The sequence below is a fragment of the Kogia breviceps genome, chromosome 15 (assembly GCF_026419965.1).
Source record: "Kogia breviceps isolate mKogBre1 chromosome 15, mKogBre1 haplotype 1, whole genome shotgun sequence".
Lineage (NCBI taxonomy): Eukaryota > Metazoa > Chordata > Mammalia > Artiodactyla > Physeteridae > Kogia > Kogia breviceps.
In genome coordinates, this window is record NC_081324.1 from 84,049,195 (window position 1) to 84,064,417 (window position 15,223).

Consider the following 15,223-nt stretch of genomic DNA (forward strand, 5'->3'; position numbering starts at 1 on the left):
GGGAAGGCAGCCTGGCGTCACCTCTGTCCGTCTGTCTCTCTCTCCCCGAGTCTCTTTTCTTTTCTTTTAAAAAATTATTTATTTCTTTATTTTGACCGCACTGGGTCTTAGTTGCAGCATGTGGACTCTTCGTTGTGACATGCGGGATCTAGTTCCCCGACCAGGGATGGGACCTGCGCCCCCTGCAGTGGGAGCGCGGAGTCTTACCCACTGGACCCCCGGGGAAGTGCCCCCCTGAGTTTCTTTTGTGATCGAAGAAAGGACTCAAATGAAACAGAAACGCTTTCATTTCTCAGACTTGTCACCTTACTTTGTCGAACCCCTCGGTGATCTGGCACCACACTTCTGGTCTGGATAAGTGGGGTTCCTGGGCGTGGTTTGTAAACTGGTAACAGAGAGCTTCACTCCAAGGCTTCGGGAGCTGAAAGGTTCCGGTTCCGCTTCCCCATTTGAGAGCTGGGAAAGCTGAGAACCCCGGACCGTTCGTTCCTAACTTTCCAGAGGGCTCAGGACACCACCCCGAGGCTTTTTCTGACTTGTGTCTGAAAACATCTCACTGATAATAATAATCCCTCCTCCTCGGATTATTCGGAGCGCAGTAGCCGGGGCCTGACCTTCATCAGACCTGAAGGGAGCCCTTTAAGAACAGTTGACGGCACGCCTGCTTCTGTGAGCGCCTAACGCCGCAGAATTGAACCTTTCCCTGGTGACTCAGGACCATTACCTTAATCGGCCCCGGCTTTGTGCCGGAGTCATTGCCCTGGCTCAGCCCTAAGCTGTGTGGCTGCTCAGGGGGTGGGTGGGGGTCCCGGGGCCGGGAGGGGTCTGGGGGTTGCTGGGTTCAGAGCCTCCAGGCTGCTGTGTGGGTCAGGATGGTCTCTCTCTGTGTCCCCTCTCCCTCCCTCTGGGGCACTCTGGCCTCTCCCCAGGCTGCTCCCTGCCCTCCAGGGGCTCTTCCTTTCCTTTGCTGTTTCTTCATCGGTTTCCTTGTTCTTCTGTCTCCACGGCTTTTATAGACTTTGCCCGGCCGCCGCTGGTAGCCAGCCAAGCGGGCCCACTGGCTACTGTCAGTGTGAGGCTCGTTCCTTCTTGGGTCTTGACGCCGATGCAGCCTTTCCGTCTCCTGATCCTTTTGGGTTTCCAGTTCCCCGGAGGGTCGAGGATGCTGGCCATCGGAGTGTTGGAGGAGCAGATAGATGGTCCAGCTTCATCAAAGACAGAGACAGCAACTTCCATAGCCTGAAGGATGCCAGGGTGCGGCATGGGCTGTGTGGACACAGGCAGGCCATCCAAATGCTTGAGCTCTGTTCCTTTACCTTGTAAGTGGGAAATAGGGTGATGACGATAATGACGATGACGACAGCGGCTACCACCTAGAGTCTGAGGAATCACCCCAGGGTGTCATTAAAAACACAGATGCTCAGGCTCCGCCCTGAGCTGCTGATTCAGGGGTGGCCTGGGTTTGCGTCGAATGACACCCTGCTGTGTTCCTGGTGCCCAGTGCGATTCCAGGAGCCTGATGTGGCACATGATGGATGAGACCCAGCCCCTGCCCTTGGAGAAGCCCACCCCCAGGAGAACAAGTCTGTGCTGGGACGTGGCTTCCGTCGTTTCCACGCAGTATCGCGTCCAAGAAACGACTCACCATCTTTTCGGAACTCTCATTGAGGCCAGATCCTGGCCACGTCCACGAGCGCCTCCGTTTCTCCCCAGGTCGTTTGCTAAGCCCCCGAAGCAGGTGCAGACGGTCTGTGAATGCATCCTCATCCTGAAGGGGCACAAAGAACTCAACTGGAAAACCGCCAAAGGCATGATGTCCGACCCCAACTTCCTGAGGTCTCTGATGGAGATTGACTTTGACTCAGTCACCCAGAGCCAAGTGAAACATATCAGAGGTGAGTGTAGACAGATGTAGGAGCAGACAGGCCGGTTGTCAGCCCGGCGGCTCAGTCTCTGGGGCCGGGAAGGAGAGCGAGGAGGGGGCTTGCCGCGGGCAGAGCCGCCCGTCGTGGCCAGATGGTGTCGCCGTGGCGCTGCCGACGGAAGAGGGGGACCGATCGTCCCCAGAGGAAGACAGCGTCAGGGAGGACGGGTGCTGGCTGGGCAGTGCCAGTGGGTGCCCGCTGAGTGTGCGATCCAGCAACGGGCCTGCTTTTCCCTGGTGGGATACATGACTCTTATGGAGCCCACCCTGCCTTGTCTTCTGTGCGTATTGTCCGATGGTCTCGCGGGCAGAGGACTTGAGCAGACATTTCTCCAAAAAAGATACACTAATTGCCAATAAGCATGTGAAAATACGCGTAACATCAGTCACTAGGAAAACGCAGATCAGACCACTATGAGGTGTACCGTTCAGACCCACTAGGGTGGTATGATTTAAACAAAACCACACAAAACTACAAGTGTCGGGGAGGATATGGAGAGCTTGCAACCCTCGTACATTGTTTGTAGAAATGTAAAATGGTGTGGAAAACAGTTTGGCAGCCCCTCAGACAGTTAATCATAGAATTACCATGTGTCCCAACCACTCCACGCCTATGTATAGACCCCAAAGAATAGAAAACAGGTATTCAAACAAAAGCTTATAAACAGATGTTCCTGACAGCACGATTTACAATGGCCAAAAGGTGGAGACAACCCACATATCTATCAGTGGACGAATGGATGAACAAGAACAAACATATCCACACAGTGGAATATTATTCAGCCATGAAAAAGAACTAAGTGCTGCTGTGTGCTTTAGCATAGATGAACCTCAAAAGCATGATGCTGAGTGAAAGAAGCCAGGCATAAAAGGCCATGTACTGTAATTCCATTTATATGCAATATCCATAGGTAAATAGGTAAATCCACAGGGATGAAGAGCATATTAGTGTTCGCCAGGGTTTGGGGAGGGGAAATGGGTTGTTACTGCTTAATAGCTGTGAAGTTTCCTTTTGAGATGATGAGAATGTCTTGGAACTACATAGAGGTGAGGCCTGTAACATCTTGTGAATCTACTAAATGCCACTTTATAACATGTTTATTGTTTAACATGTTTATTCAACATGTTTATTGTTTAACATGTTTATTTAACATGTTCAGTTGTACACTTCAATGTGTTCATTTAATGTTATGTGAAGTTTACCTCAATTTTTAAAAATCGATATTCGGGGAAGAAGAAAAAAGACTTGGTCTAACCTTGACTTCCCTTGTGCCTTTTGCCAGTATGAAATCTTCTGTAGGTCCTGGAGGGTGGGGTGGGGGTGCACCACCCACTCCGTGCCCCCATTTCAGTTACAGATGCCTGCATTCCCCCTGAGCCTGATTCCTGACCTGCCTCAGGGCTTAGCCAGTGAGAATGAAATTCGTCTTTTTCAAAGGCAGTAAAAGTTCATTGTGTCACTGTTTACCACGGTGGTTTGTTCAGAACTTGACCATCAGTGCATTTTTTCAGCCACTTAAAAAAAAAACAAAATAAAGCGAATCGAAACACAGAGGATAACGACAGCTACAAAAGCCCAAGGCACTCTCTTTGCCCAGTCGGTGGCTGGGTTTCCATTTATGTGCAGTTACTCCCAGGGTGAGGGTGCAGGTGGAGGTGATGGTGCCCTGTGATGACCTAGGAACCCCAGTTAGCTGCCAGCTCTGAGCCACCTTGGTGCCCAGTTGGGGGGTCCCCACTGATGCCCTGGGTCCCCGGGAGGTGCTGGGTGTCACACGGAAGTTCCTGTGTCATAGGATGTCCTGGGTGGCAGTAACATGTGCCCCTCACTCACATCTTACACATCCACTTACACAAAACTCATTCGGGCTTGGACCCACCTGTCGTCCGTGGGAAAGCTGTCCGGATCCTGCTCACAGGCCTACCGAGGAGAAGGAACTAGTTACACTTACTTTGTTAGTAGGCGGTTGATTTGCCATTTTATTTTCCCAAGACGAAGCTCACCGCTCATGGAAATCATTGCGTCTTTGACCTTTAGGCCTCTTGAAGACCCTCAGTACCACGACTGAGGAAATGGAAGCTGTGAGCAAGGCAGGCTTGGGGATGCTGAAATTTGTGGAAGCTGTGATGGGCTACTGTGACGTTTTTAGAGAAATCAAGCCCAAGAGAGACAAGGTATTGCCCATCTGTAAGACCTGCACACTTCTGCCAAGAGATCGTTTTGGAGTCAGAATGAATGTGTCCACAGCTTTCCTGGGGAAATTCTGGCAAGGCTCTGATTTTACACTGCATAAACATTTTTTCCCCCAGTAAATGATAACCCTGAATTATAGCTCTCATTTAGGTGTAATGTGGACTGACAGAACCGAAGTCTGAAAGATTTTTGAAGGAAAGAGGGTAAAGTCATTCTCGAGGGCCGAAGCAGAGTTTCTCACCCTGGGTGCCCCGGCCATTTTAGATTGGCTCCTCCTCTTCGGGGAGGCTGTCCTGGACACGGTAGGATGCTGAGCGCCATCGCTGGCCTCCACCCACCGGAGGCCGTTGTCCCTTCCTCCAAGTTCTGACAACCAGAGATGTTTCCAAACATTGTCATGTGTCCCTTGGGGGGCGAAGTCGGTCCCTGTTGAGAACCACTGGGTTAAGGGAACATGCAGAAGACGCACTACAAAGAGAATTGCATAAGGTTGATTCTACCGTTTTGAGCCATATTTTGACCTTGGTTTATAAGTCAGGATTTTATCACTCAGAAAACTTAGAACCCATAGTAGGACCAACAGTCTTCAGCGCATTCTTTTGAGTTTTTGGCTTAGAATCACAGGGTCCCCTTACTGGGACCCTAGTGCACACGAAAATTAAGCCGCCTGCTAACTCAGATGCAGGAGGTCTTTCTTCTAATGGGATGTAGGGCTTTTGCATCAAACCGTTGAAGAGGTCGCTAAGAAAAGAAGCCGTGTGCCTCGCTGTGACACAGGGTGGCCCCAGAGGGTAGGGGCAGCCTTAGAAATGCAGGTGGAGGACTTCCCTGGTGGTCCAGTGGTTAGGACTCAGCGCTTTCGCTGCTGTGGGTCCGGGTTTGATCCCTGGTCGAGGAGCTAAGATCCCACGAGCCTCGTGGCACGGCCAAAAATAATAATAATAATAATTGCAGGTGGACATAAGCCCAGGTGTGAGACTGACTGTCTTTTTTTTTTTTTTAACACCTTTATGGAGTACAGTTGCTTTACAACGGTGTGCTAGTTTCTGCTTTATAACAAAGGGAATCAGTTATACATACACACGTGTTCCCATATCTCCTCCCTCTTGTGACTGTCTGATCCCTGCCTCACGGGCGGCCTTTTCCCCATCTTTCTGCAAACTGTCTTCACGTAGGTGGCCAGGCTGGAGCGGAACTTTTACTTGACCAAACGTGAGCTGGAGAGGACCCAGAATGAGCTGGCAGCGATCCAGAGAGAACTGGAAGCTCTGGGGGCCAAGTACGAGGCGGCCGTACTGGCGAAGCAGAAGCTGCAGGAAGAAGCCGAGATCATGGAGAGACGGCTGATCGCGGCCGACAAGCTCATCTCGGGGCTGGGGTCTGGGAATGTCAGGTCAGCCTGGGTAATGAGCCTTCCTGCTACGCGGCCCTAAGCCACACTTGGTGCTTTGTGAGTGAGCATCCGCAGCACAGATTCTCGCCACGCGGAGTCTTTATTGCACCCTGCATTTTGAGCTGAAAACCGTGTGTGTGAAAAAGTTCTGATTTTACTATTATCATGTTTAAAGGTGCCTAATGGCCATTTTATAGAGTCTTAAAACTAGGTATCGAGTGTAATTTACTGAGTAACTGTTAAGGGGAGGCATGGCAGCAGTGGAGGGGGGGGCGGGAAACCAGTGCCGTAGGGCCTGGGAATGTTTGCTTCTTGATGACCTTTAACCCCAAGTCCCTGCTGGATGGGTCTGGAGGAGGAGCCCACTTCTGTCTCTGGACCCTTGTGGCTGGTTCAGTCCTGAGCTTCTGTTTTCAATAGGTGGAGCTGTTTGATGCTTATGGGCGAGAGGCCCACTGGGCCATAGCTGGTCCACTGGATGTGACAATAGTTTCTTACCTGGCACCGGTAAAAACGGTATGGAAAACACTGGAAAATATTGTTTCCTTATGGGAAACAAACCATTTTCAATATGGCTATTTTTTTGTTTGTTTGTTTGTTTTTGGCCGCGCCATGCGGCACGTGGGATCTTAGTTCCCCAACCAGGGATCGAACTCTTGCCCCCTGTACTGGGAGCGTGGAGTCTTAACCACTGGACCGCCAGGGAAGTCCCTCAATATGTCTAAAACCTAGAAGACTTTGACCATTTACCAGAAGAGGCCAAATGAAACACAGGATTTCTTTTGTCTTAGACAGAATTTTGTCACCCAGCAGGACGAGGGCTCATGCTCGGCTGGGCGTGTTTTTAAGCTATTGATCAGGCGTTTGGAAACCATGTGATTAGCACCTACTATGTATCTTTGAGACAAAATGCACCCCGCAAACATTTATCGAGGCCCCCGTTAGATGCTGGGTTCTGCCGGGCTCTGGACTTGAGCGAAGCCTTTGAAAACATTGGGTCCACCAGGCAGGGAAATGGCAAAGTGAGCTGGCGATCTCTGTCCTCTGCAAGAAAAGAACGTCTCAGAAAATGTTTCCTTCTGGCTAGCCCCCTCCCGGCCGTGTGTCAGGCTGGCTCTTCTAGAAGGTTCCTTCGGGTTGTGCCGGAATGTGACTGCTCACGGCCGTCCCCGCCTCCCCCGCCAGGTGGCTGAACGATCTGGACGAGCTGATGCACCGGCGCGTGAAGCTGCTGGGCGACTGCGTGCTGTGTGCAGCCTTCCTGAGCTATGAGGGCGCCTTCACGTGGGAGTTCCGGGACGAGATGGTCAACCAGGTCTGGCAGAGCGACATCCTGGAGCGGGGGATCCCCCTGAGCCAGCCCTTCAGAGTCGAGAACTTGCTCACGGACGACGCTGAGATCAGCAGGTGAGGGCGGCCCCGGGCTGGGAGGGCGGGGCACAGAGCCCGGGGCGGGGGGGGGGGGCGGGCGGCGTGCAGCTGACGCCCCTGCGCAGAGAGACGGCAGGCAGCACTGCCCGCCCAGCTCCCCTGCCTCGGAGGCTCCCCGTCGGCTCACAGCTCGGCCAGAAAAATCCCCGTTTCCCCTGTCGCTGCCCCTTCCAGGTGGGGCTCCCAGGGGCTGCCGCCCGACGAGCTCTCGGTTCAGAACGGCATCCTCACCACCCGGGCCAGCCGCTTCCCCCTCTGCATCGACCCGCAGCAGCAGGCCCTCAACTGGATAAAGAGAAAAGAGGAGAAGAACGGCCTGCGGGTACGGCTGCCCCCGACACCCCCCCCCCCCGCCCCCGCTCCACATCCTCGACCTCCTGCGGTCCTTGGGGCCCAGCCCGGTCCTCCCCGGTGTTCCCAGGCCTCCAGAAAGGCCGAGCTGAAATGCCACCACCCTGAGGCCCCCAGCAGAGCCCTCCCCTTCCTGGCCCGCCCACCCCGTTGAGTCTTGGAGGGCGGCTTGAACCACCTCGGATCTGACTCTGCCCTTTGCCTATTCATTGCCCTGTGGGTCACCTGAAGGCAGAGACGGTGCTGTGTTCATCTTTGCGTTCCCCCTACGCAGTGCAGAGCCGAGTAGCCTTAGATGCTCGGTCACTTTCTTTGTGGAGGGCAGGGGAGGGGCTTGACTGAGATATAATTCACCTACCGTACAATCCACCCGTTTGAAGGATACAGTTCAGTAGCTTTTAGTATATTACACATCGAGTTGTGTAACAATCAACCAGGATCAATTTTTATCACCCTCCTCCAAAAATGCTGTAGCCCTCAGCCACCGCCACCCCCAAAGCTTCCCTTTCCCCTCCTGCCCCCTAAGCCCCAGCCTCTGACAGCCACTAATATATGTTCTGTCTCTATAGAGTTGCCTATTCTGGACATTAAGTATGAGTGGGATTGTACAGTATATGTGGCCTTTTGTGACCGGCTTCTTTCATTTAGCATAATGTTTTCAAAATACATTTTCCCTGCTTAGCGAGTCCAACGTTTTCAAAGGCTTTGTTCAATTCCAGGGCTCAGCAGAACCCAGCATGTAACACGGGCCCCCGTAAATGTTTGTGGGACACATTCTGTCTCAAAGATATGGATTAAGTACAACAGTAATCACATTGTTTCCAAATGCTTAATCAACACATATGGCAGCATGTATCAGCACTTCATTGCTTTTCATGGCTAAAGAATAGTCTGTGGCGTGGATGGACCACAATCTGTTTACCTACATATCAGCTGGCGGACATTTGGGTTGTTTCTACTTTTTGGCTCTCGTGAACAGTGCTGCTGCGAACACTCAACGTGCAGGTTTTTTGTGGGCATGTGTTTTTAGTTTTCTTGGGTGAAATTGCTGGGGCCCAGTGACCTTTTACTGAAATAATTAACAATTTATGGTTTTCCGTTTTTATCTTTTCCTTGTTTTTTCTGGCCCTTGTTTCCAGGTATGTACATGCAGGTAGGGGAAGCATTAACTGTAGTGGGACAAATATCATCAGTGTAGGAATAATCCCTGACGTCCCTCTTCCCTGAGCCTTCCAGAGAGTTCTGCAATTGCCAGACCTCTCCTAGCCCCCAGTCCTGCTCCTATCCCCATCCTGTCTCTTAAAGAGGGAGGGTTCAAGTTATGGGGTGAGAGGCTAAGTACATCAATGTAATGAAAGAGGGTGGAGAGGAAGGGAAGAGGAGGTCCCAGGGGCTGGAACAGAGGAAGAGTTTTTACAGATGTTTTGAGAAAAGAGATAAGAAAGCAGTCCTAAGGTTTGGAGGGGAGTGAAGTGTGTGTGTGTGTGTGTGTGTGTGTGTGTGTGTGTGTGTGTGTGTGTGTGTGTGTGGACTCTGTGTTTGGATCCTTTTTGAGGTCTTCTGAGAGACGTGATGAGATTCTCTCCTAATCACTTCTGGCTGCTGACGTGTGCTTTTTGAACGAGAGGCAGCTCAGAGCCTGAACCTCATGGTTTATACGGGTTACATGCCCTGCTTCTCTCCCTGTTCTGTTTTCCCCTCTGCCTCCCTTCAAGGTGCTGACATGTCCCCTGCCACCTCCAGGGATTTTTTTCCCCCTTGAATTTGGCGAGTGAGCTGATTTTTAGCATCGGCCTCCCCTCCCTTCCAGGTGGCTTCCTTTAATGACCCCGACTTCCTCAAGCAGCTGGAGATATCCATAAAGTACGGCACGCCTTTCCTGTTCCAAGATGTGGATGAGTACATCGACCCTGTGATTGATAACGTCTTAGAGAAGAACGTCAGGGTCTCCCAAGGACGGCAGTTCATCATACTGGGAGACAAGGAAGTGCACTATGATTCGAATTTCAGACTGTATCTGGACACCAAGCTGGCCAACCCCAGCTATAGCCCATCCGTGTTTGGGAAAGCCATGGTGATCAATTATACCGGTAAGGATGTCCAGAGCCCCAGGGCCGAGTTTGAGGTGGAGACCGCAGTCTGAGCTCAAGGCTCTCAAGGGACGTCACTTCATTCGGTGAATCATTCTCAGAGTCACATCTTCCGCAGTCCACCAATCAGTTCTTTTTGGTTTGCCTTTTGAGGCTGCACCGTGCGGCTTGCGGGATCTTAGTTCCCCGACCAGGGCTCAAACCCATGCCTCCTGCATTGGGAGTTCGGAGTCCTAACCACTGGACCCCCAGGGAAGTCCCAACCAATCAGTTCTTAATGAGGAAACATTTTGCTGCACCAAAAGGTTTGGGGGCCTTTAGAAGGCAATGAGTTATATGTGTCTTGAGATGTGCTGAGTCTGGACCACGGGACTCAGACATTCACCCTCGGAGCGAGGTGAGACCCCTTTCTGCTGCAGCAGGAAGTTATACTGTATTTGTGTATTTAAATACACAGTATGATTTTGGATTTCCCTCTTCCTCTGCATTGAATTCGGTTAGGAATTGAATGCCACTTCCCACATTTTCTAGGGTGGTCACACGGGTTCCTAGGTAGGTTAATCAGGTTTGGGCACGCGTTAGGAAGTTCCCTGGCGGTCCAGTGGTTAGGACTCCGTGCTTTCACTGCCAAGGGCCTGGGTTCGATCCCTGGTTGGGGAACTAAGATCCCGTAAGCCGCGTGGCTTAAAAAAGAAAAAAAAAAAAGGTTTGGGTATAAACGCAGATATCTAATGAGGGTCCCCCGAGGTGTGGGAGCCCTGGATTTGATTTTACTGCATCTTCACACGTGCTGTCCACTACTCCACGTAACAGCATCTCTGTTTGGTTCTGTCCCATATTTTTCACCTGGGGCTTTAGAATGGCTTTGGTGGGAGACTGAGTCCTCGTGTTCCTGGGATGCTGGGGCCACCCTCCACTTGCCCCAGGCACTGCTGTGTAGGGGAGACGAGATGGTGGCCAGCCTGGCAGGGGGGCGCGGTGGTGAGGGCCTCCCCTCGTCCCCCCACAGTCACGCTGAAAGGCCTGGAGGACCAGCTGCTGAGCGTGCTGGTGGCCCACGAGAGGCGAGAGCTGGAGGAGCAGAGGGGGCATCTCATCCAGGAGACGAGCGAGAACAGGAACCTGCTGAAGGGCCTGGAGGACTCCCTCCTCCGGGAACTGGCCACCTCCACGGGGAACATGCTGGACAATGTGGAGCTGCTGCAGACCCTGGAGGAGACCAAATCCAAAGCCACAGAGGTATGAACTGTGTGGAAAAGTGGATCGATCCTGACCATGGAGTCCCAGAGGTGTTCCCAGGGAGCCCTGTGCACCCAGTCGGCCTCTCTTAATGGAGAGCGACAGAAAATCCGGCCCTACGTGGCTTAAGTCCAAAGGGAATTTATCGGCCTAGAAAACAGAAAAGTCGAGGGATGGCTTCAGGCAGGGCTGGATCCAGGACTCCAAGCATATCATCCAGGGCTCAGTTTCTCTCCATTTCTGGACCTTCTGCTGTGTTGGCTTCATTCTCTGCCTCCCTGTTGGAGCCAAGCTCCCCTCATGGTCACAAGCTGGGTCTGGCTTCACGTCCACTGAGGTTCAGGTGCAAAAGAGAAGAATGAGAATCTTTTCCTGTCACTGAAGTCACGTGCTCACCCCAAACCACTCCCATGGGCTGGGGATGCCACGTGTGGATTCGCTGGACCTCACTCACCCGATCCCCTCCTGGCCTCGGGGTAGAGCCCCACATGTGAATGAAAGGAGGAAATTGTAGGTCTCTAGATCAAACTCAGGCACTGTTAGTAGAAGAAGGGGGCGCGGGGGCAGGGTGGGGGGTCGAGCCACAGATATCTACCACATCTCGCGAGAGGCTGGGGGCCCTTCCTGTGAGCGCTGCATGGCTTGCTTTGCCGCCGCCCCCGCCCCCCCACCCCCGCCTGTTTTGCACGTCTTCCCGGTTTCGGCTGTAAGTGGCAACGTGCGCCTCTTCTTCAGGTATCAGAGAAGCTCAGGCTGGCGGAGAAGACAGCCCTGGACATCGACAGGCTGCGGGACGGCTACCGGCCGGCCGCCCGGAGGGGAGCCATCTTGTTCTTCGTGCTGTCGGAGATGGCGCTGGTGAGCTCCATGTACCAGCACTCGCTGATCGCCTTCCTGGAGGTCTTCGGCTTGTCACTCAAGAAGTCGTTGCCCGACTCCATTCTTAGGAAGCGATTAAGGAACATCGTGGACACGCTGACCTTCAGCATCTATAACTATGGCTGCGCAGGTGAGCACCTGTGCGCGCACGTCCGTGTGCCCACGTTTCCTCTTCCTGGGAGGACACCGGTCGGATTGCAGGGGGCGCCCTCCCTAGCGGCCTCATTTTATTTTTTTAAGTTAATTTTTATTGGAGTAGAGTTGACTTGCAGTGTTGTGTTAGTTTCAGGTGTGCAGCAAAGTGAATCAGCACTACGTATACGTACGTCTGCTCTTTCTTAGATTCATTACAGAGCATTGAGTAGAGATCCCTGTGCTCTACAGCAGGCTCTGATCACTTCTCTCTTTTATATACTGTGGGGTGCGTATGTCCATCCCAGTCTCCCGGTTTATCCCTCCTCCCGCCCTTTCCCCCTTGGTAACCAGGGGTTTATTTTCTACACCTGTGACTCTATTTCTCCTTTGTAAATAGGTTCATCTGTACCATTTTTTTTAGATTCCACATATAAGCGATATCATATGCTATTTGTCTTTCTCTGTCTGACTTCACTCAGTATGACAATCTCTAGGTCCATCCTTGTCGCTGCAAGTGGCATGGTTTTGTTCTTGTTTATGGCTGAGTAACCTAATCACCTCTTAGAGGCCCTGTCTCCAGCTCTGAGGTACTGGGTATTAAGGCTTCAACTTACAGATTTTGAGGGGGACACAGCTGAAAATTGTGCTGGGCAGGAAACAGGTGGAGGGCTATCCTACAGGGCTCACTTAAGTAACCCACCCTTCTAACACTTATAAGATAGAATTCAAGTCACACATTTTGACTTCCATGGGTTTTTTCTTCTGTTAAAACAAAACAAGAACTCTAGTGTTCTGCGTCTTCCTGTTTCATAAAGAGTGTGTTGATGCGATGGGCTTACTGTGCAACAGAGATTGGCCAAATCCATCCCGCCACCTGCTTTTGTAAATAAAGGTATATTGGCCACAGCCACACCCGTTTCTATACAGATGGTCCAGGGCAGCCGGCTTTCACAGCACAATGGCAGAGTGGAGTAGTTATGACAAAGCCCAGTCGATTTACTCTCTGGCCCTTTGTAGAAAGTTTGTTAATACCTCTTCTCCACCGTAAGAACTTTTGCTTTGAGTCAGGCAAACGACCAGCACTTCATTCGGAAGGTGGCTCCGAACCTCCACCATACGGTCCTTCATCTGCTCGGGGGGGGGGGGGGCACCCCCCCTCCTCTTCCCACGAGGGCGTGGTAAGTGCCTCCCGGAGACGTGACCATTTCGGATGCGTACGAGCGAGGGTCACTGCCCGTTGCACGTGTGGGCATGACGTGTCAGTTGAGCTCATAGTTTTTGCACGCAGCTGTTCACGGACACCGAATGCAAAGACGGCTAAATGCAGCTGACTGTGCGGTTGAGGTGCTTCAGTTCATTTCTCTGACATGTAAGCCTGGTGTGCACAAGAAACCCTGTGTTTAAGTGCATTTATTTTATCCAGACCCATCTGTTGTTTCTCTTCAGGGTTGTTTGAGAGGCACAAGTTACTTTTTTCTTTCAATATGACTATCAAGATAGAACAAGCAGAGGGGAGAGTCCCCCAGGAAGAATTGGATTTCTTCTTAAAAGGTAATGAATTTGCGTCGTTTCATGCTCCCCAACTCCCTGGACCCACGTTGCACATGTGTACGGGTGTGTTCACCAAAACAAACAACAGCAGAAATTTGCCTTCCTTAAAACTTGGCTTCCAATGGCACTGCTTTAGTAAATATATCAGTTGACAGTTCCAGCCTCAGAGATAGTTTGAGTTAACTCAGAGCAGCCAGCCTCTGCCTTAAGGCTGCCCCGAGGCTGGGAGCCACGCAGAGCCTCCTGGCTGGAGTTACGGACGGACGGACGGTGACAGGGGAAGCCTAACCCTCTTCTCTTTCCAGCCCCCTTTTGAGAAGTGGATTTTCCCCCAGGGTGAGGGAAGCCCTTACTCTTCCCCGTGTGTTGGCGCCGGCTGTTTACTTCTCTTATCCTGTGGTGATTAGGAAACATTTCCCTGGAGAAAAGCAAACGGAAAAAACCCTGTGCTTGGCTGTCCGACCAGGGATGGGAAGATATCATTCTTTTATCAGAGATGTTTCCAGACAACTTTGGGACTCTTCCTGATGACGTGGAGAAACACTTGACTGTCTGGCAGGAGGTGAGCAAGTGTCCTCTTTCTCCTCCTTCCCTTCCCCGCGTGTCAGGAACCCCCACACTTAGTCCGCAGCCTAACTCCCTGTGAGTGTGAAGATCTGCCTCTGAGTGGCTGGTGCGGAGTGTAGCCAGTGCCCTCGAACTCCCTGGATGCAATTCTCCTTTATCTAGTTCAGCTAGTTTTGTGGGAGAACTATCCGTCTCTCTCTCTCTCCGTCCAGCCATCCATTTGTCCGTCTGCCTCTACCTGTCTGTCCATCCATCCATTCGAGAAACTTTCTGAGCATCTGTGGATGGACCATGTCCCTTAATGGGCAGCGGAGACCCAACAGTCCCATAGGGCTCGGTCCATCCCTTCCGAAAGTTCAGCGCTTGGGGGGAGAAAATGACAGATCTCACTAGCTGTGGCCTGTGGATCTCATCCCTCTACAGGGGCTCTTGGGACCTTCACGTTAAAAGGGGGGCCTGTATCATCACTTCTCAGTTGACGCCAGCATGAACGTCCTTTGCTTTTCCCAGTGGTATGACCTGGATTCACTTGAGCAGTTTCCACTGCCCCTGGGTTATGATGGCAACGTCACCCCTTTCCAGAAGCTGCTTATTTTGCGCTGTTTCCGTGTGGCTCGGGTACATCGGGCCGTGGCCGACTACGTGAGTGTAACGATGGGAGAGAAGTAAGTGAGCTGTTTGTGTCTGCTTGGCCGTTTCTGTGGGGCAGCGTATCTAATGCCACCCCTTCCTGGACTCACGGGTGGCGGTGGGCAGCCAGCTCCGGAGAGGACTGGCTTTGAGATGATTTGGTCCCGCTCTAGAGCAGCGCTGTTTAGGAGAAACACAATGTGAGTGACGTATGCAATTTCAAGTCATTCAAAAAGAAGCAGCTGAAATTAATTTTAATAACAGTCATCACACGCATATAAAACATAATATATTAATGTATAACAATATATAATATACATATATTTACTAATAATAAGTAACTGTATTTAATTATTAAATGATACAAATGGACTTATTCACAAGACAGAAACAGACTCACAGACATAGAAAACCAACCTGTGATGAGCAAAGGGGAGAGGGGAGGGGGAGGGGCATATTAGGAGTTTGGGAGGAACATATACTCACTACTGTATATAAAATAGATACTCAGCAAGGACCTACTGTGCAGCACAGGGAACTCGGCTCAATATTTTGTAATAACCTAGATGGGAAAAGAGTCTGGAAAAGGATATGTATTTATATTATAACTGAATCACTGTGCTGTACACCTGAAGCTAACACAACACTGTAAGTCAACTCTACTTCCATAAAAAAAGTAAATTTTTAAAAAAGGAAACAGTCAAAATTAATTTTAATAACAATCATAAGTTATATGTGTTAATAAGTCATCATAAATAATATGTATTAATAATTAATTATATTTAACTCAAATATTAAAATATTATCTCAACATAGAATGGATTGAGATATTTTGCATA

General features: G+C 51.1%; 1 protein-coding gene across 3 annotated transcripts in view; it reads left to right on the forward strand.

Moving 5' to 3' along the window:
- Window positions 1-15,223, forward strand: part of DNAH10 (dynein axonemal heavy chain 10) — a 150,165-nt gene that overhangs the window by 125,537 nt on the left and 9,405 nt on the right. For all 3 annotated transcript variants that reach the window (XM_067015312.1, XM_059040733.2, XM_067015313.1), the window contains 11 exons: window positions 1,714-1,895; window positions 3,963-4,099; window positions 5,294-5,511; window positions 6,697-6,918; window positions 7,117-7,264; window positions 9,104-9,383; window positions 10,393-10,622; window positions 11,358-11,631; window positions 13,083-13,187; window positions 13,595-13,749; window positions 14,265-14,419. In XM_067015312.1, coding sequence (XP_066871413.1) covers window positions 1,714-1,895; window positions 3,963-4,099; window positions 5,294-5,511; window positions 6,697-6,918; window positions 7,117-7,264; window positions 9,104-9,383; window positions 10,393-10,622; window positions 11,358-11,631; window positions 13,083-13,187; window positions 13,595-13,749; window positions 14,265-14,419 — 2,106 coding nt within the window. The remainder of the gene's footprint in view (window positions 1-1,713; window positions 1,896-3,962; window positions 4,100-5,293; window positions 5,512-6,696; window positions 6,919-7,116; window positions 7,265-9,103; window positions 9,384-10,392; window positions 10,623-11,357; window positions 11,632-13,082; window positions 13,188-13,594; window positions 13,750-14,264; window positions 14,420-15,223) is intronic.